A 20,854-nucleotide genomic window follows, 5' to 3' on the forward strand; every position below is an offset into this window, starting at 1 on the left:
GGGAATTACAGGTGGGGGCTCAGTTGGAGGGAGTATGTCACCGCAGGCGTGCCTCAGAGGGGCACATCTCATCCCGGGGGCCTCACTCACTCACTCGCTCACTCACTCTCTCTGCTTCCTGGCCGCCATAAAACGAGCTGCTCCTCTGCCCCTTGCTGCTGCCACAATGTGCTACCTCTCCACCATCCTAAAGATGGGGCCAGCCTCTGACCCTGGGCCTAATAAAGCTCTCCTCCTTCTCAATGGCTTCTCAGGTATTTTGTCACAGCTAACAAACCCAAAATGCAAACTGTGAAAACACAGGAGTGCACTTTCTACACCAGAGTCGTCCCGGGCAGAAGAGCTGCCTGCAGCTCCTCGCACACACACTGGGTGAGCTGTGCTGGCAGGGAGGGCCGCTCAGGCGAGGCTGGCTCTGTGGCGGTGTCCCTCAGCCCTGTGCCCACCGAGCTCAGAGGCCAGGCTCCAGCCAGGCCGGTGCTGCAGTGTGGAAGACAACCCATCCCTTTGCAGTCTTAAACGAAGTTCTATTTTCTCTTTACAAACAAAGCCCTGTATGGCTGTGTGAGCCCTGGGACAGATCTGATTTTCACCTCGCTGCCTGCTTGAGCAGGCTCAGTGCACGACCAGTGCAGGTGGCTCTTTGTCTTGAGGAGAGTTGGGGCAGGAAGACAGAATTGCCACGTATCAGATTTCTTACCATATCTGAGTGACGGGTAAACTCAGTTTATATGCACATTAACACCACAAACTTACGACCCACTTCAGACATGCTGGCGACAACACCAGAGAACCCACAGACAGCTACAGTTAGACCTAAGAGGCGGCCTGGGACGGGGAGCTGCTCCACAGCGCCGGTGCTGGACATCAACAGGCAGGAAGCAGCAGGGCAGGGTGCGTCAGGCTGTCAGGTCAGAGGGGCACAGGGAGCCCCCAAGTGTGCAGGGGAGGGCCCGGCGCCGTGTGCACACATATGCGTGTCACCCACAGGTCTCCTCTCCAGGAGGTGGACAAGACTGCATGGGGACATGGTGCTTCTGTGGCTGCCGGTCCCACAGGCCTGAGCTCGTGGGCCTGGCCACTGCAGTCCACCATCACCGGCGGCATGTGGAGTCTGCACATGGCCGCTCAGGATGATGGAAGCCAGGTCTGACAGCGGGCCCGGAAAGGGCCACCCAGCCAGGGTGGGAGCTGCACACGCTGGGTTGGTCTGCCAGGCGAGGTGTGCAGGGAAAAGCAGCCGTGGTGTCTCTCTCTCTCTCTCTCTCTCTCACACACACACCCGCACACACACACAGCGTGCAGCTCAGCAGGGGCTTCTGGAAAACCCATCTCAGCGCCACCTGTGCTGCGATGGCCAGGACAATGCTGCACACTGGCTCACATGCCGTCCTGGAACCGCAGGGCCAGGCAGGCGGCCCTTGCTAAAGGCCCTTTTGTATTTCAGCCCCTAAGTTCCGTGTTGGACGTTTGCAGGTGAGACTCAACAAACCTCACATTCCAGGTGAGAAATCAAACGTCAGCTTCCTCTACAACTTAAAGCAGAGCGTTGTCTGCTTATGCACACCCTGGCATGGGATCTGTTGGACACCCAAGAGGGGCCACAGCTGTCCTCACATTACAGAGGGGACACAGGAGCCTGGGGGTCAGCCCCAACACGGATTGAGCATGGTGACTCCCATGGACCATGTGGCTGAGACTGCACCCAGAGGTGCACAACTACAGGACAGAAGGAGAGGTCTCTCAGGGCCCAGACGCCCGGGCACAGCACCGCCCCGCCCTGCACCGTGAGGTGCACGTCGACCCGCTGTAGGCAGAGTCCTGGGGGCTCACCGTTGCCTGACCACCAGCTCACGCTGGCATTGGTCAGCTCCTGGCCTCTGCAGTCAGCCCAACAGCCCACACTCCCACGCAGGCCCAGTCCAGGTGGAGCTGGGCCCCAGGGCCAGCTGCTAGGGCCACAGTGCTGTCCTGAGCATGGGCAGTCCCCTGCATTCCTGAGGACATCACGTGCCAGCACGGACACTGACTGACCCGTTCTGCAGTGTGTCATGAGTCCAGAGGGAACATCCATGAGAAGGGTGTTGACGGCCTCCCAGAAACATATGTCCTGGTGCCCGCACCCTCCAGCTTCTCAGACAGGCATCTGTCACACCTGTCCTATGCCCACACCTCCCAGCCACTTAGCTGGGCATCTATCACAGGTACTCTGATGACCATAGCCCCAGCAGCTCAGTCGGCCCTGTGGGTGCTGGAAGCACCGTCCTCTTCAGGTTGCGAGACTGAGTGCTCCCAATAGGGTACCAAGAAAAAGTCCGGGCTCTGCCATGAAGCGCCCCAGGGGCTCATAAGTGAAGCCAGACGCGTCCGTGCTCCTCACAGCGGGAGACACGCCCCGTGCCTGGGAAAGTGCCTTCAAAGGCACAAGTGTTTTCCCAGCTGTGCCGCTCCAGCCTGGGAAGTCTTTGCTTGCTGTTACCAGAACAATCCTGAGATAACTGTGCAAACACGCAGCCCAGACTCTCTCCTCGGTATTTCAGACCCCAAGCAGGAGCTTCCTGGAGCACACTGCCTGCTGCTCCACAGAGAAACCTGTGTCCCTGAACAGCCATGGTGGCCTCTGAGAGCAGTGCACCCAGGGCTGCTCAGGGCAGTCCGGGAGCAGAAGCGATCTCAGCCAAGGCGGGCCCAGGCGGGCCCAGGTGGAAGCACACCTGTGCAGTTTCTACTCTCTCAGTCTTGGAAGAAAACTGCAGCCACTGTAACAAAGAGACACGCCACGGCACTGGCAGAACGCCCTGGGAGGAGGACACCCACTGCCAGCTCTGGGCACCTCAGAGCAGAGTGTGACCTACGCTAAATAGCAAATGACACCATGACCCTCACTCCATGCTGACTCCACGGCACACCTGACCTTAGGCAGGACAAGCAGGCCACGGAAACAGGTCTAGGCAGGAGCCTTGGCCCTGCCATCCACGTGGGATAGGCTTCCAACACAGAGGCTGAGGACCAACCTGGCTGCCACAGGAGCGGGCAGGTGACACATGTCACTTTGGATGCTCATGGTCCAGTCTCAAAAGCAGCAGGGCTGACGCTGTGGGAGTCTGACCCTTAGTCACTGTGACAAAGGTCCACGTGGGACCTGAAGGCCGACCATGTCTTTAAAAATGGCTAGGAAAAAAATTCCAAGCATGCTGAAAAGCATCAAACGTTTTTCCTTCTAAACCCTTCCATGTTTTGTGTTTTTACAATGAGTGTGTTTTCTTTTTAAAGGGGGGGGCTTTGTGTTTAAAAATTGACATGAGGCTGGGCGGGGTGATCAGGCCTGTGGTCCCAGCCCTTGGGAGACTGAGGCAGGAGGAACGCTTGAGCCCCAAGGTTCAAGACCAGTCTGGGCAACATGGCGAGACCCCCCAACTCAAAACAAAAAAAAAGAAAAGCCTGGGGGTGTAGCTCCACGGTGGGCACTTGCCTTGCCTTCCCGAGGCCCTGGGCTCTGTCGCCAGATGCTAAAAATGACCATGGATAAATAGCTGTGTTGAATTCCACACACACACCGAGTAGTGGAACCCCACCACGAAGGCCTCCTCGTCACTGCCGCTGCCTCGTGGCAGCCAAGAGGGCCCCGCTCCTCCAGGTGTCCTGCGTTCCAATTCCCTGCCCTTCCCAGAGTGATGGGGCCCGGGAAGCCCCGCACGCTGCCCGGCCACAGCCCACTCGGGTGTCTGGGTCTTACTAGCAGTCACACAGCAAAGCTGGGGTAGGCGGGTGAATTCTCTCTCCACCTGAGCATTGCTGCAGCCTCACAGACACAGCAGGCAGCTTCTTCCTACTCACTCAAAGGTGCATCTGTGTCAGAGGCAACCCAGACCACGGCCAGAACGAAGACCCAGAAATGCATCAGCTCAGGACTCTCCTGGACTATCACTGTGTTTGGGCACTGTCTAGGGGCAAGGACAGAGTGGTGGCAGTGAGGACAATGTGACAGAAGTGAAGAAGGGCAGGAAGGCTGGAAGGCAAGGCAGAGGTGGGGGGGGGGCATCCTCGCTGAAGTCAAGCACTGCAGCGTCCTGGCCAAACGGGCCTCCTCAGGAACACAAGTGGCTGCCCCAGCGAGCAACTGGAAGACAGCCACAGGCTGCACCACCAACCAGGGGGACATGAGCCACAAGCCCAGAGGTCAGAGGTGAGAGGAGGCAGCCAGTCCTGGTTGGAGCTCAAATGCACAGAACCAGAAGCCACCTGCTGCTGGGTCAGCTCGCTTGCTGGCCACATGCAGCCTGCTCTGTCTTGAGGGAGCAGGGCTCCGCTGCTGTCCACCCCTGGATTTTAAATAAAAGGCCAAGGATGGAGTAGTTGAGGTGCATGAGCCCAAGAATGGGGGGTCCATCCACCCTGAGAATGGAGGTGTCCTGTCTGCACCTGATCTCCCCCACCCGGCTCAGGGTCTCACTACTCACTCACACATGGCACTTCAGAGGGCGGGAGTCGCGGTCCCACACACAGAAGACAAGATGACACTGACCAAGAACCCACGGCACGGACGCCAGGGACCGCACAGAGCTCCCACACCTATCTGCTTCTCCTCACAACCCAGGGAAAGCATGGCTTTGTCCTTAGGACAAGAGTTTGCTGCCTTCAACACAGCTGACCGTGGCCTCTCCCCTTACGTAAGGCAAAAGTGAGTCTCCCACTTCGACACGCTGCCCCTCCCATGCTGCCATCACGCTGGTACCAGAAGGGCTCAGGGCAGTCGCCATCGGTGCATGGGCTCCTGGCAGTGGCCCTGTCCTCCTTGACAACCTGGTGACAGTGCACTCCAGCCACCATGTGCAATGTGACCTTCAGTTGGCCATTTCTCCCCATTGGCGGGGCACAGGGAAGACCTTGCAGCTAGCAGAGCCCCCACATCCAGCCCTGGGGTGACATGAGTGCCCAGCCCTGCACAGGACTCTACCATGGGCACTGTGCCTGGCAAAGGAACAGCTCCGCTCCACCCTACGACCTCTGAGATGGTATTATTTCCACTGTGTGTCTGCACAGCTCCCACAGGACAAAGGTGCAAAGATTTTATCCTGTGCTCAACTTTCCTTAGTCCAGGACATGGAGAAACCCCACAGCAGCTCAAAATGCCCAGACACCGGGCAACTTCTAGGACCATTCCCACTACCAAAATGGCCTTTCCCGTTGCGAGCATTTCCGGGCAGTTCTAGATAACCATGTCCTCCACACTTTGCCCTGACTGGCAGAAATCACAAGAAGCTATTGTGTTCCCACACCGAAGATGGAAAACTTCACCTCCTTCCCACAGTGTCTCCATTATGCCTGCCTGGCGTGGTGGCTCACATCCGTAATCCTAGCTACACAGGGGGCTGAGATCAGGAGGATCACTATTTTCTCAAAGGAAAAGAGCTGGGCATGGTGGTGTGCATCTGTCATCCCAGCAACAGTGGGAAGTGGAAAACAGGAGGATGGGGTCCAGGCCAGGCCAGGCATAAAGGGAGACCCTATTCCAAAACAGGAGACGTGGCTCAAGTGATCAAGCACCTGCCCAGCAAGTGACAAGTACTGAGTGCCAAAAAAAGAAAAAAGGAGAGTTGGGGACCTCGCTCCATCCCAGAAAGCCAGCACTCCCAACCTAGGCAGGACAGCAGAAGCCTCAGGACAGGCTCCACCTCTGCCTCCCTCCTCTCCTGTGCGGCTTCTAGGGCTCACTTCCTCTGCCATTCGGCTGCTTCCTTCCTCAGCAGACTGTGAACCTGTCTGATTGATTCTGACCCAGCCTGGACGTTTCTGTGACATGGACAGTAGTCCCTCACCAATTTCTCAAATTTCAGCAATATCTTGAAATGCTGCCTACTTTCACCATCTCCTCCATCTTCCCACGCCACCTCTGCACTAAGCGCATGCTCACCTCCTTTTCCTCCATCTCCATCTCCTCCTCACACACACTCACCTCCTCCCCACATATATATACTTATCTCTTCCTCCTCCATCTCCTTCTCCTCCATCTCCCCATCCTCAATCTCCTCCTCCTCCTCACACACGCTCACCTCCTCTCCACATACACACTCATCTCCTCCTCCTCCTCCCCACACACATGCTCACCTCCTCCTCCTCCATCTCCTCCTCACCACTCACCTCCTCCCCACACGTACACACTCATCTCCCCCTCGTCCATCTCCTCCTCCTCCTCACATGTTCACCTCCTCTCCACACACACACTCACCTCCTCTGCCCTCTCCAGCCTCCATTGCTCTCTTCACCCACATCCATTCTCCCCTTCATCCCTCCACTGGTCTGACTCCATGATCACACTTTACCTCTGGTGCTTCAGTTTGTGTCCTCTCAGCCCTACATATTCATGTGTGGGGTTGAGGCCCTCCTTTAGCCTCTGACACATATTCCAGACACATTTAAAGCCACACAGAAGACCCACGCCTGTGGCCCTCATGAACTCTGCTGTCCATCTTAACTGTGCCTTTCATGGCAGTTCTCCTCCTGCCACAGACCGTGCTTTTCTACTGTGGAACTCCTTCGAGTGGGCCCTTTTCCTGAGTCCCTGAGGGCAGCTGAGCACCAGCCTATATGGGTTTCTGAACCCCGTGCAGAGGCCTGTGCTAGAGGAATCTCTACACGGGGCTGGGAGGCAAAAGTCACAGGTGCTCCAGGTATAAAAAGCACACCTTCAAAGATCGGGTACCACGGCACATGTGTCTAATCCCAGGAGTGTACATACACTTATGCCAGGCTGCAGGGCAAAAAGTTACTGAGACCCCAAACCCAACAAATAAGCCAAGTTTGGCTGTGCACATCTATAATCCCAGCAGCATGGGTGGTCATAAGTAGAAGTATCATAGACTGAGGCCAATGCAGGGCAAAAATGAGGGCCCCTACCTAAAAAATAAGTAGGGTAAAAAGGGCTGGGATAGGGCTCAGGTGGTGGAGCACTGAGTGAGGCCCTGAGTTCACACCACTGTAAAAGACCTCAGAAGGGCGCGGTGCAGATGCAGCGTGGGCAGGCTGGGCGCGATGCCCCGGGCTTCCACACATTCTTCTACGTCTACTGATGCGTTTCACATCGACCATACAGAACTCAGGAAAACAGCAAACATCGCTTTTCAAGTTACATTTGCGGAGTTTTTTTCCATGGGCCACAAGGAGGCAAGGTTGACAAACACCTCCCAGACTCCCAGATGATGCCGTGGGCGGTGGCGGGACTGGCAGGAGCCGCTGGGGGCGGGAGGTGAACCCTGTTTACTTTGGCTCAGAGTGAGCGCCATGGCACTTCCACAGTGGTTCTCCCCACTTCTCCACGCTGCCTACAGGCTGAGAAAGGCTGGCAGATGGAGGGCCAGGTGTATGGGCAGAGGCTGGGGGAGGAACAGCAAGGCCAGCCTGTCAAGAAGCCTGCCTGGCGCCTCCTCCTGCTCACTCTGAACAATACTGGGGGGCGCGGGGGAGCACCCCCAAAATGCTCTTGGGAGAAAGAGACAAGGCTGTCACACAGGCGGGGCAGACAGGGCACACGTGCCATGACCATCAGGGGAGCCCCACATGGGCCAGACACGTCCCCGTTTCGGGTGGGTCTGAGACCTGGTAAGCCAGCAGTGCACATCGCCACACCCAGAAGAGCCCAGGCTTGAACTCCACCTCTCCTAAGTCCCAGGACAAGACTTGGCTGTCCTCTGGAGGACATCTGACATGCAAGAGCGAAGGCACCATGCTGATGAGGGCCTTGCTAGGAACGGGACAGAAATGGAGCAGCTCGGGAAAAGCTCGTGGGCCCTTCTCATAAGCAGCCATTTCCCGGATGGAGGCTGCAGAGATGAAACCGTCCGTGAATGCGCACGCAGCTTCATCCACAATGCAAAAACCTAGAGCCCCAATGTCCTCTGTTTAATGGGGGTCGGAGGGCTCTTGAGGGGCCTGGGATTGTATCTTGATGGTTGTGGTGCAGAAACCGACAAGTGTGAGAGGGTGCCCGGAAAACACACACACTCAGATACATGGACACACACACACAGACAGACACACGGACACACATGGCACTTCATCACTGTAGGACACCAACAGGGCACGCAGGACCCCTCCATGATGTTTTGCTACTTCCTGTGAATCCACAGGTCTTTTAAAAAGATTTCTCTTTAAGGGGCAGCGGGGTGAGCACCCGATGCCCCGTCCCGCCCCAATGGAGGAAGCTACTCTCTGGTGTGGGTCCCCCTCTCTGCAGGTCAGCGCTCAGTGTCTAGGAGACCGGTGCCCACAAGCGGCTGTCACACTGCACACTCTCAGAGCAGCACACAGAGGGAATGGGTCTGGAGTGCTGGAGGGGCCCAAGGGCCCCTGCTTCACCCTCCGCCACAGGAGTCTCTCCAGCATCCCACACGTGTCCTCCACCAGGGTGTGAGGGTGCAGGAGGCAGCTACTCTTTGAGTGAGACAAAGTGCCACCTACCCCAAGCCCTGTCACCTCTGCTCATGGTCTCTGTCCCAAAGCATACCCAGGTCAGGCACTCCCTGAGGGTGTGGAGGTGGCTGCAGGATACATCACAGGCCCCTGCCACCCTCAGCTAGCTTTTCCCTTGTCAGGTCCTGGACACCAGGCCCCTGGGCAGTCATGCCCTGGCACCTGCACACAAGCTGTCCACCAGCCTCAGGCTCAGGACAAAGGCCCCTAGGGACTCCGGCTGGGCTCCTCTGTTCCAGTTAGCACTCACCAAGCTGCCACCAGGAAGTCCATCAACGGCCTCCCCAGAGACAGAAGGAGGAGCCAGTGGGCTGGGGACACTCAAGTCCTGGGGTTGGCCCATCTCCTGGGGGAGAAAGGCAGGTATCCAATGCGAGGAGTAGGTGGGAAACTTGACCCAAACCTCTCAGGGTTCCAGCTTCCCCCCTCAGTCAGCGCACACCAAGGTTTTAGTTCAGCATCTGTGGCTCGGACACTGGATCCCTCCCCACACAGGCGAGCCCCACCAACCTCCAACACAGCCGGGCTGTCACAGCCCCAGTCCAGGCACCTGACATCCTTTGCTCAAGTGGAGCTGCCGCCTGCGCCATCTGAACTCCAGGGATGGAATCAGTTCACTGGGCCCTACGGAGGTCAGTTGCCAACCAACTCCACTAGGATTTTTAGACTAGGAACGAGAACCTTAACAAACTGAGGGAAGGGAAGTCCAAGTGTGCATAGCCATCTTCTCAGAGAAGCCTTGCCATGCTAGCAGTGTAGGAAAATGAGGGTGGACATTCAACTCACTAACTTAGCAAGACTCACAGCAAAGAGAGGTCAAAAAGGACACTTCCACTGCTACAAACCACCAGAGAAGAGACAACACGCCCAGCTAAAACAAGACAAAGGCTTGGAGGTGCTGTGTCCCCACAGCAGACAGGCAAATGGTCAGAAGCTCACGGGAAGATGCCTAATACCACTTATCACTAAGGAAACGATGGCCTCAGAGAGCATCCTTCACGCAGCCCCTCACACAGACCTTCACCCCACATCTGCACACCACCCCCTCACATCCCAGAAAAGCCATCAACAAACAGAAGGTCAGAACCCAATCGTGTGTGAGCTGAGTGGACAGACAACTGAGGTCCATTCAGAGTGGACCACTGTCCGGCAATGAGAAGCCATGAAGTGCTGGCCTGGGCGACAGAACGGACCTTTGGGTGTAGCGAGAGAAAGAGGCCACACAGGACCATAGGGCTGACCGAGAGCTGCGGACTGTCCGGAACCAACGTCTACAGACACGCATGCAGGGTATCGATTGCCGAGGGCAGGGAATGGGTGCCCGCTAGTGGGAAGCAGGTTCCTTTCATGGTAATAAGTGTCCTAAAACCGACTATGGGAAGGAGGGCTATGAGGCTGTTTATACACTAAACCACACCAAAGCGGAGCCTTCAAATAGGTGAGTGCTGTGATCCACGAACCACGTGCTGACGGAGATGATGCTGGTGGTGGGCTCAAGGGTAGCACGCCTGCCTAGCAAGTGTGAGGCCCTGAGTTCAAACCAACCACAGTACCATGAAGAAAGAAAAAAAAAAGACACGTCCACACCCACAAAGCGTGGCCAACCTTGACCACACAGAGTACCGACAGACACACAGACACTGCACCTCCCGCACCGTTGCTGGGGTGTGTGACGGGTGGCAGAGCCAGCTCGGCAAGTTCTCAGACTCTGGTAATTCCCTGAAGTGGAGTAGTATTCAGCCCTAAACATGGAAGATGGGAAGCAGCACAGGACATGGAGCCAACAAGAGGAGACCTGCCCTCTGCCAGCCCTGGGCCTCGGAGAAACACTAACGCTCTCTGGGCCTCAGTTTCCCACACATAAAGTGACCAATCAGCAAACCTCTCCAGCCCCTCAGTCCACCCACAGCTTGGTGGCCGAGTGTCCAGCAGCACAAAGCAGCATTTCCCTAGAAGACCCGCCCGGCTCCAGGGCCATTTGTGCAGACAGCCAGCGCTCAGCCCCAGTGTGTCACGGCAAACGCAGTAGAGCACCATGGTCCTCGGGCGAAGCACAGCCAGGTGCAGCATCCTGGCAAATGCGCTAGCCATAAAGATGGCTACCTGGTCTGGTGGCTTTATGGAAGCTGGAGGTCTAACGTCTGTTAATCCACACTTGATTTTCAAGCTTCCAGAAGAAGGAAATCAAGAGCCACTATGCGGCAGGGCTGCCTCCCACCTCAGCAAGGAGGCCCCCATGCAGGGGCTAGCATGAACAGGACACCGCACGGACAGAGGCTGGCTCCCTGGCTGGCCAGCAGCTCTTGGTCTCTGAGGGAGGAAGCAAATGCTCTCTGTCCTCTCGGCCAGCACTCCAGCCTGGCAGACCCTGGTCCGTCTGAGCTGTGCCCTGTCCACACGGCCAACAGTAACCATCACAGCGTGGTCCTCGAGTGGTGCTTCCCCACTCACCACCACCGGGGACAACCTCAGCACAGTGCACCAAGGGGGAGGAGGGCAACCAGGGGCGGGAAGCCCACAGTACCCTCTGCCGTCACCAGCCACCAGCTGGCTGCAGAGCTGCCCCTCACCGCCTCAGCCTTGGCAGCTCGGGGCTTGTAACTTGGAAAAGAGCCCAGCAGACATGGCCTGGGCAGACACAGACCCTCCAGCCATGGGCCCCACACTTGGAGCATGAACGTGTCTGGCTCTGGTGTCAGTTATGTCTGTGCTGTCTCCCTTCACATGGCTGTGTCCAAGACAGAAACAGGATGCAAGACACCTCCTCCACAGGGATCAGGCATGGGGACGACCTGCCAAGCCACTGCCTCCCCCTCCACCTCAGCAGTACCACAGTGGGTGAGCAGCCAGCCTGGTCCTTTGTGATGGACCCTGGTTCTGGAGGGGTTGGAGTAACTATAGCAGAGCTCCTGGGCCCTGGCCATGGGAAGGGTTTCCCAGAGCAGGGCACTGTCCCAGAGGAGGGACGAACCTGAAGCCTGGCACAGCTGAGGAAGAGGCAAGAGCGAGATGGGCAGCCAGAGGGAGTCAAGTCACCAGGAAATGGCAGGGCGTTTTTGGCCTCCTGGCCCTGCCAGGGACATCACAACCCACCCCTATCTGCAGTGCCCTGGGCCTGTCAAGCGGTGTGGGACATGAGGGAGCCACCAGGCCTGGGACGAGGAGACCACGAGCTCCAGGCCAGGCTCCAGGACAAGGAAGGCCGTGGCCCCAGGCAGGCCAAGCCTGAGTGGAGCCGGCTCCATGGAAACCACTCCCCAAGGGGCAATGAAGTCCCAGCAGCCGGGACACAGCCACCGTCCTGGCAGGCACAGCGCACTGTACTGTGGGAAGTGACCGCCAGGGCCCCGGAGCTCCCCAGATGGACGTTTCTGGTAGGACAACACTGGTCCAAGTGGGGACAAAGGCTGTTCCAGTTCCCCCACAGATCCCAAAGGTCCACCTCGAGCTGCGGGGAACATGGGAAGGGCCAGCACTCTACTTTTCCATGAGACACTTCCAAGCTCGGGGACCCACCCTGGAGAATGGTTAAGTTCGCCACGTTTTTCCTCTAAAAAATCTGCCTGACACCTCCTTTTAATAACTACCCATGAGATGTAGAAGAGTGGGTGAGGTAATTTTCAGCAGCAGAGACCACAATGCATTCTTCAGGGACAGTCCCCACGTTCCCCTCCCCACCACAGTACCAAGACACAGAGATCACACTCCCTCCACAAGGACAGAGGCTGCTGACCCCTCCTGGCCAGTAGGCCACGACACACCATGCCACGGCTGCCTCCCGCAGGTCAGGCTCCCTGGCCTCCTCCCAGCAGCCTCCTCGGAAGCAGAGGGAACATTCTGCTGCTGCTGGGAGCTAAGGCCATCTCTACACCTTGGCCTGAGACCCAGACAGAGCCAGTGAGTCCACCAGGAGCTCACGTTACAAACCAAGCAACACCCAGCATCGAGAGACCAGAAGAGACACACAAAACTCTCCTCGTTTTCCTAAGGCCTCGAAACACGAGTTTTTAAAAAAACTTTTCTTGGTAGTACTAAAATTTGAACTCGGAGCCTCACACTTGCCAGGCACGCGTCAGGCGAGGAGCAGTGTCCCCTTCTGCCCCATAGCCCCTGTCCTGAGAACACAGTCCAGGCCCCACTCCAGGCTTGGCCCTCCTGGACCCTCAGCAGGGCCACTGGAGGCCACCACAGCCCAAAGACAGGCGCCACGCAGCAGCCAGCAGACATGGTGGCTGCAACCATGCTCTGACCTATGCTGTGCCCAAAGCAATTGGAGATGCACTGAAGGCCCACGGTGGCCTGGCTGGGCCCCACTCCACGCTCCATGGTGGCCCGGCCCCGACACTCCACAGACGAATCTTACCTCTGGGCCGCCTTCCTCCCCATCCTGCATGGCCTCAGGTGCCCGAGACCTCTCTTCTGCCTTCTTCTGTTTTTTGCTCTTTTTCTCCGCCAATTCATTTTCTCTGTCACCTTTTCTCTTCTGCTTTGCCATCCTGCCACAGACAGGGCACATTGGTAAGTCATGGGAAGTGAGGGCTTGGTCAGTGTCGTTGACAGGAGGGCACGCTCTGGCTACAGCAGAGACACAGCAACAGTCCAAAGAGTGCTAGGTGTGGAGAAGGACAAGAGCCACGCCACCTGGGTGCCACACAGAGTCCCACAGCGTGCACAGGTCCTTACTCAACATGGCTGCCATCATCTGTGGGTTACAGGGTCTGCAAGATCAAGAGAAATACAATGGAAATGACACCATCACAGTTCCCCAGAGGGGAGAACCTGCCCCTTCCTTAGTCATCAGGTATCTGGGGCCAGCTTTGTCTTCCATCTTTCTCTAGTTCCACATCTACTCACGCCCCGTCACAGGCATCTGGCCACCCACAGCTGTGGGGGTTGGGAACCCCAGGAGGCAGGGTGTCTCTGACTTCCAGGCCTGGACCAGTCCCCCTAACGGGGTCTGTTTCCTTGCACACTGCTGTGTCTAGGGCGCCAGGTTCAAGAACAGACGTCCCTGAGTACAAAACTCATTTCCTCCATTGGCTGGTGTATAAATGGCTAAAGCCACCAGAGCTCAGAAGCAGAGACACAGGACGGATGGAGAGCCCCTGGACCTTGACGGACAGACACAGGCCGCTGCTGGGACCTCTGAGGGGTGCCAGGCTCCTTCCTGGAGGGAGATGAGGCAACTGGCAGCCCGAGACACCCGTGCACACGGAGCTCACGTTCTTACAGGGGACAGGACTATTGGGAGATGAGAATAGCTATAAAAACTTTAAAGGGCAAAGTAGGACAAGGTGACAAGGTGACCACTTTAGAAGGATGATGAGGCTGGGCTCAGTGTGGAGGATGGCACATGCAAATGTGCCAGGCTGCAGGATAAAAAGGTCCTGAGAGCCCATTTATATCAACAAGCCAGGCACAGTTGTGTGTGCCTGTAATCACAGCTATGTGGGAGGCCATAAGTAGAAGGATCATAGTCTAAGGTCAGCCCAGGACAAAAATGAGAGACCTACCTAAAAAATAATTAAACCGAAAAGGGACCAGGAACACGGCTCAAGTGGTGAGCAATGCACTAGGCCTGCAGTTGAAACTCCAGTACTGCCAGAAAAAGAAAGAAAGAAAGAAAGACAGTGGGAACAGGAAGGGCCAAGATCAATGAGGCTCCTAGAGACGCAGAGGGTGGGCTGGGCTCCAAGCCCTGTCACTCTGTCACCAGGGCTGTCACTGCTTATGGCACATCCGGGATCAGAAAGTCCAAGCTCTGCCCTCTTTAATTAAGTCTAATCTTTAAAAATATCTGAAGCCAAAGGCTACCCACTTAGTTAGCACAATAATAAGAGCCCTTGAAGGGCAGGAGGCAGGGAACATGGGGCATTGAAACCGCGAACGATGGCACCAGCCGATTACCTTGTCAGAGAAGGGAGAGAGACTCAGCAGCCAACGTCTACACAGCAGTTACTGAAAGTTAAACTGAGACTCGCTCTGTGAGTGGTCATGGAGAAACCTAACCCGAGACTATTACTGAGCAGAGTGGCTTCTCTTGACAGTTCTAGGAGGCAGTGACTGGCACCTCCCAGACCCTGGACATTTGTTCCAGAAAGCAGCACTTACTTTTGACTTGCTCAGCTGACTTTCCACAAGAGGACAGACTATTCAACAAACGGTGCCAGACAACCAGACAGCCCTGAGAGAAAACGAACGAGGCCCGCGTCACACCACACATGAAAACGAACTCAAGATTTATCAGGACCTACAGGACGAGTGAAAGCCTGAGAGTCTTGGAAGAAGACACAGAACTGAATCATTGGATTAGCACAACGCCAAAAATATAACTGTCGAGAGAGAAAGTAAACTGCACATCAGAATGTATAATCTTCATCCTATAAACAGTGGCAACAAGAAAATACAGCGATACAGAGACAATGATGGAACCCGAGAAAGCCCTGGCAGGTCACCTCATGAGACACCTGTAACTTGGCACACAGCACACAGGAGGCCCTCTCCACTTTAGGATGGACACTGAAGCTGGGGCAAGGACGCTCAGCCACATGGTCACTTAGGAAAAGCAAACCAAACAGGACACTGACACTTGCTGATGGCTAGAATCAAAAGAGAGGAGGGGGGTGTGGTTCAGGGCAAGGTCCTGTGTTTGCTCCCCAGTGGGAGGGAGGGAGGGAAGGAGGGAAAAGGGAGGGAGGAAGGAAGCAAAAGAGAGGAAAGCAGGGAAGGGAGGAAGGAGGGAAGGAAAGGAGGGAGGGAAGGAAGGGAGGAAAGGAGGGAAAGGAGGAAAGGAAGAAGAAGGGAGGGAGGGAGGAAGCCATTGAAGGAGATAGGGAAGAAGGGAAGGGGGGAAGGAGATAACATCACCTATCAGGGAGGCTGAGAAAATGGAGCTCTCACCTATTACTGGTGTAAGTGCTGCAGCCACTTTGGAAAGTCTGGCAGTTCCTCAAAAATTTAAAAACAGGCCAGGCATGGAGGCTCACACCTATAATCCCAGCTACTCGGGAAGCAGAAATCAGGAGATTATGGCTCAAGGCCAGTCAGGAAAAAATTGAGACCCTGTCTCAACCAATAAGCTGGGCATGGTGTGGGCACCTGTCATCCCAGCCACTTGGGAGGCACAGGTAGGAGGATGGCAGTCCAGGTCAGCCTAGGCAAAACACGAGACCTATTTAAAACCTACCTAAAGAGAAAAAAAAAAGTTTACAACATGCAGTGAGCAATGCACCAGCAATGCTACAGTCACACAGAAGTCTGCAAGCCCTAACATCCAAAAGGTACAGGCCATCTAATGCCCATCAGTGGACAAGTTTGCAAATAAAACAGAGTAACCCCATACTGTGGACTATTACTCAGCCACAGAAAAATGGGATGGCAACATCTGCCTCAACACAGATGGGCCTCGAACATGCTAAGTGAGAGAAGTGAAGATATGAAGCCACCTGCAGGAAAGGTACAGCTTGTTTGGGGTGTAGTCTTTAGAACATGTTCCTCCCCAAAGACCCTGTCTCCATCAGCAGTCACTCCCTCTCCTCTCCCTGTCCTTGTCCCAACCACCACTGGCTTCTTTGTGCCTCTGTAACTCATGGCTCTGATTCCCCACAGACGTTTCTGCAAAAAATCTACTGTCTCCGATTTGTTCCTACAGAGCAGTGCTCACCTGAGCCTTCCCACGATTTGGGACCTGAACTTGCTCCTAGAACCCGGACGGGCCAAGCCCTGTCCTCAGGCTTCACATAGACGAATCCGTGTATGCTGTGTGTGTTTGTGTGTTACTGAGATTTGAACTCAGAACCTTGCACTTGTCAGGCAGGTGGGAGTGCTCCGGTCCTTTTTCCTTTAAGTTATGTTTCAAATAAGGATTCTTGTTTTTCTCCAGGGCCAGCCTGGACCCCAAGCAGGAGCCACCATGCCTGGCTTGTTCATTGAGATGGAGCAGCACTAACTTTTTACCTGGGCTGGCCTCCAAGTGCGATCCTCCCGATCTCCACCTCCTGAGAGCCTGTGATGATAGGTGCGAGCCACCTCACCTGGCTCAACCCCATTCATTCTTGTGACCCATGACACAGGCCCACAGATGAGGAAATTGAGGCACATCAATCAGCGTGAGAAATGTATACATTTTGTGCAAAACTAGCAGACGGCAAGTCACACTGTAGTACTCTGTATTCTGTCACACTCTTCAGAACCGTGGACGTGATTCCGATAGCACAGTCCACCTGCCTTGAGGAGCAGGACTGCAGGGCCAGCGACCATGTCGGCACGTCATTCAGCACAGGGACAGTCTTTCAGTTCTGTGCACACAACTCAGCTCACCTGACAGGTTAGAAATGTCACTTCCTGGGGCTGGGGGTACAGCTCAGAGGTACAGCAAGTGCTTGCCTGGCAATGGTTTGATCCCAGCACCATGAGAAAAGGAAAAGCCAGTTTTTACATAAACTGCATGACTTTTTTTAGTGATATCATGCAGTATTGGGTAGAGAATGGTGGGCAGGACACTGTCACACCCAGGCTCATGGGAGGACAAATTGGGGGCGGGGGGCTTTCTACAAGACAATTTCATGACATTTATCGAGCACTGTGGCCCGGTAATTCTACTTCCAGGAATTCACTGTAATGAAATAATGGAGGACAGAGATTCATCCACACGGACAGTAATGGCAGCAAAAAATTGAACACACTTTAATTGTCCTGAGTCTCAGGCTGGGGAAAGGAATATGACCGTCCGTGCACAGGAGACTCCGACAGGCCCATTAAAAACAGAGAGGCCCGGGAGCCGGCACGAGTGACTGCAGGGGGCACAGCCTACCGACAGCACGACTCGTTCTTAAGAGACTGCAGGCAGTGCGCAGAAGGAACAGACCAGCACAGTACGACTGGGGGTGAGTCGTGAGAACACCATGGCTCACTCGTTCTTTTCTGTAATTTCTACAGTAAGAGCGGAAGACAAAAACGTAAGATCGATTCAAAAGCACTCAACTCCACCACAGAAAGCGGGCGCGTGCCTGTAATCCCAGCATGCAGGAGGCTGACGGAGGAGCACGGAGAGTTCATGGTCAGCCTGGGCTATGGGCAGGACCCTGCCAAAAGGAAACAGTGGGGAGGGAGAGTAGGGGAGGGGAGAAGAGGGAGGGAGGAAGAGGAAAAGGAAAAGGGAGGGAAAGGGTGGAAGGAAGAGGAGGGGGAAGGGAAACTGACACCCCAGGTCAGGAGGGCACAAAGAGCAGAGCTGGCCACCTGGCTTCTGTCCCTGGCAAGGTTCCATTAGCAAAAGCAGGCAAAGGTGCCAATCTCAAAGGCTGAAAAGAACCAGAGCTCCTATGAAAACCAACTGTCCCCCAGGAGAAAACACCACAACCCTGGGCACCCAGTTCCCTCTGCTGTGTTCTGGGCAGGCACCCCCAACCGCCCCCCCCCCCACCCGCCGCCGCCCCACAAGGCCCTGGGCCCTCAGTGGAGCCCAGCCCTGGCTTCCACTGCCAGGCTGTGGCTTTACTCCATCCACACTGACCCTGTGGAGGCCTCGCTCTGAACTACCTACACACGGACCCCATGCTGCTCCGGCTCCTCCTGGCCTATCCTAACACTAGGGTGACAGTCGTTCCCGGCCCACCATCATCTCAATGCCAAGCATCCAGTACCAAGCAGACTGCTGTCCCTCCATCTGGCCCCTTGGTGCACCTGGAACCCAGTCATCTTTCAGCGTCACCATTGCCTGCTCCACTGCAATGCCCCTCATCGCTCTCCGTCCTCCCTCCACAGTTCAGTTTCCATGGTCCCTGTGACACTGTCAACCCCCTTGGCCCTCTCTGCCCCCATGGCTGTTGCCTGAAAAACCAGCCTCCAGTCCTGCCCCTGCCTGCCTGTCTACACCACGCCTGGGACTTCACAGGGCTGGAAAATCCCCAGGACTGGGGACCCACCTCAGTTCAACCTCAGAACCTCCAACCCCCAGGGACTCTTTAGGGCGGTGCAGTGACTGTACCATGGTCCCTAATCCAGCCCTGTCCCATGCTGACTTTCACCACCTCCATATACGACATCCTCCCCTCCTCTGTGCTCGGCGGAGGACTTCCATCCCGATCACTGAGCCACAGAGGCAATCAAAGGAAACAGGCTCCCCTCCCCACTTCCCGGCATCAGCAGCTCTGCCCTCTACTGAGCCCCCTACCCCTACACCTCAACACTCTCAGGACACTCTCGGGACCACACTGGCCCTTCAGTGCACCCCATTTCTCAGGGCTCCTCTCTGCCTCTCTCGTAACCTGACCCCAGCCCCTCTACCACAAGGACAGCTCGTGGCTCAGGGCCCTTGCACCCATGTGACCTGACCTCACAGCAGTACGTGACACTGCTCTCCTCCTCTCCTGTCCAGCACACTCATCTCGTCATAGTCCTGACCTTGAACCCTGAAGGCCCCAGGTTCGATCTGGACACCAGCTGCACCTGATGGTTCAGCTTTCTCGTCTTCAGGCCTCTTCTCAGACCCACTCTGAACTCACCGCCCACTTGGCCAGTGTAGGAAGTCTGTATGTTACACCTGCACCCACGTCTCTCAGTGTGTACCTATGATCCCGAACTAAACATGTAACCAAAACTCTGGCCATCTTCCAAAACCCGTTTTTTTTTTGCAGCACTGGGGTTTGAACTCAGGGCCTACACCTTGAGCCATTCCCTCAACCCTTTTCTGTGATTTTTTTTTTCAAGATAGGATCTCTCAAACTATTTGCCCCAGCTGGCCTTGAACTGTGATCCTCCTGATCTCTGCCTCCTGCATAGCTGGGATTACAGATGTGCGCACTGGCGCCCAGCCAAAACCCAGTTCTTACTGCAGTGTTTGTCCTCCCAATAAACAGCCAGGTGACAACATCCAGGTTCCAGCTCCAACTGAAACCACCATACCATCCACAACAGAGCACTGTTGGCTCTGTCTTCAAAACACATCCACAATTCCACTTCCTCTACTGCTGGCATCCCAGGCCAGCCATCATCTCTCACCACGATCAACTCATGGCCTGCGCTGATCACTCACTCCTGCCCTCTTCCTCAAGACGATTTCCAACAGTGTCCAGAAGGACATTAAAACACCTGTATCCAGCCAGGTGCTGGTGGATCACACCTGTAATCCCAGATAGTCAGCAGGCTGAGATCAGGAGGATTGTAGTTCCAGGCCATCTTGGGCTAGTTTTCGAGACCCCATCTCAACCACTAACTGGGCACAGTGGTGTGCGTCTATTATCCCAGCCACACAGGAGGTTGAGGTCAGGAGGACTGGGGTTCCAGGCCAGCCTGGGGGAAAAAAAAAGTTTGCAAGACCCCATTTCCACGGAAAAAAAACTGGGTGTGGTGGCACATCTGTCATCCCAGCAATGCTGGGAAGGTTGATAGGAGGACAAAAAGCGAGACCTCTATCTCCAAAATAACCAGAGGGAGAAGGACTGGGGGAGTGGCTCAAGTGATAGAGCAAATGCCTAGGAAGTGCGAAGCCCTGAATTCAAATCTCAGTACTGCCAAAAAATTCAGAATAAACAAATACCTGTGTCCGATTATGTATCACCTATGTTTGTAAACTTCTCAAGGTTTTCCCTTCCACTTGGAGGCCACAGGTTCCCACGAGATGGCCGCGCTCCTTCCCCCTGGCCCAGGGAACCCAGGGCTCCTGGCTGGTCCCCCTGGCCTGAGGCTTCCTCTACCTGAGGTCCTTCCAGCAACCAAGGTCTCTCCCCAGCTTCGCCCCCCACGCTCCAACCCCTGCTGTAGATCACCAGCTGGTGTGTGATCCTATTCATCCTGTCTTCCCCGGCAGGAACTGGGTCCACTCGTTCCCAGAGTTGTCTCTATTAGGTCCACTGCTGTGGCCTGAGAACCTTGAGCAACGACGATACACAGGAGGAACCCAAGGAACGTTCATTGAATGAATGCATGACTGCATGAGTGAATAAACTCATGTATGCGTGAATAATTGAACGAATAAATGACTGAAACACGGAGCGAGCTTAAGATGGAAAGCGAGCGCCCAAACGCCTCGCGGGCAACTAGGGCTGACTGAGCTGCCACCCGGATCAGGGGACAGACATCCCGCCACCTGGAAGCCAGGGGTCCTTCACCCCGTCCGCGGCCGCCGACCCGGTCCCGGGAACCCTCGGTACCGCCGCCAGGGCCTCCGAGCAGCCACGTGGAGAGGCCGCAGCCCGACGGACAAGGGTGACGCCCGCCCCGGATTCGGGATGTCCTCCGCCGCCCGGGGCCTCCCGACACCCGGCCGCTGGCGCCACGTACCTGCCTCAACCCACCCGCTTGGCTCACGCGTCTCAGCACCCCGGACGCCGGCTTCCGGCAGGCTCTGCGCCTCAGGTGCGCCCCAGTCCCGCCTTCAAGCGTG

General features: G+C 55.8%; 1 protein-coding gene across 2 annotated transcripts in view; it reads right to left on the reverse strand.

Annotated features, from left to right (window-relative positions):
• Window positions 1-20,854, reverse strand: part of Chlsn (cholesin) — a 90,852-nt gene extending 69,998 nt beyond the window's left edge. The window contains exons 1-2 of one of the 2 annotated variants that reach the window (XM_020169657.2): window positions 20,752-20,854; window positions 12,833-13,187 (exon numbers count right to left, since the gene is read on the reverse strand). In XM_020169657.2, coding sequence (XP_020025246.1) covers window positions 12,833-12,985 — 153 coding nt within the window. In that variant the 5' untranslated portion in view covers window positions 12,986-13,187; window positions 20,752-20,854. The remainder of the gene's footprint in view (window positions 1-12,832; window positions 13,188-20,751) is intronic. The other variant, XM_074075453.1, reaches the window with a different exon arrangement.

This window comes from Castor canadensis, chromosome 6, assembly GCF_047511655.1.
Source record: "Castor canadensis chromosome 6, mCasCan1.hap1v2, whole genome shotgun sequence".
Taxonomy (NCBI): Eukaryota; Metazoa; Chordata; class Mammalia; order Rodentia; family Castoridae; genus Castor; species Castor canadensis.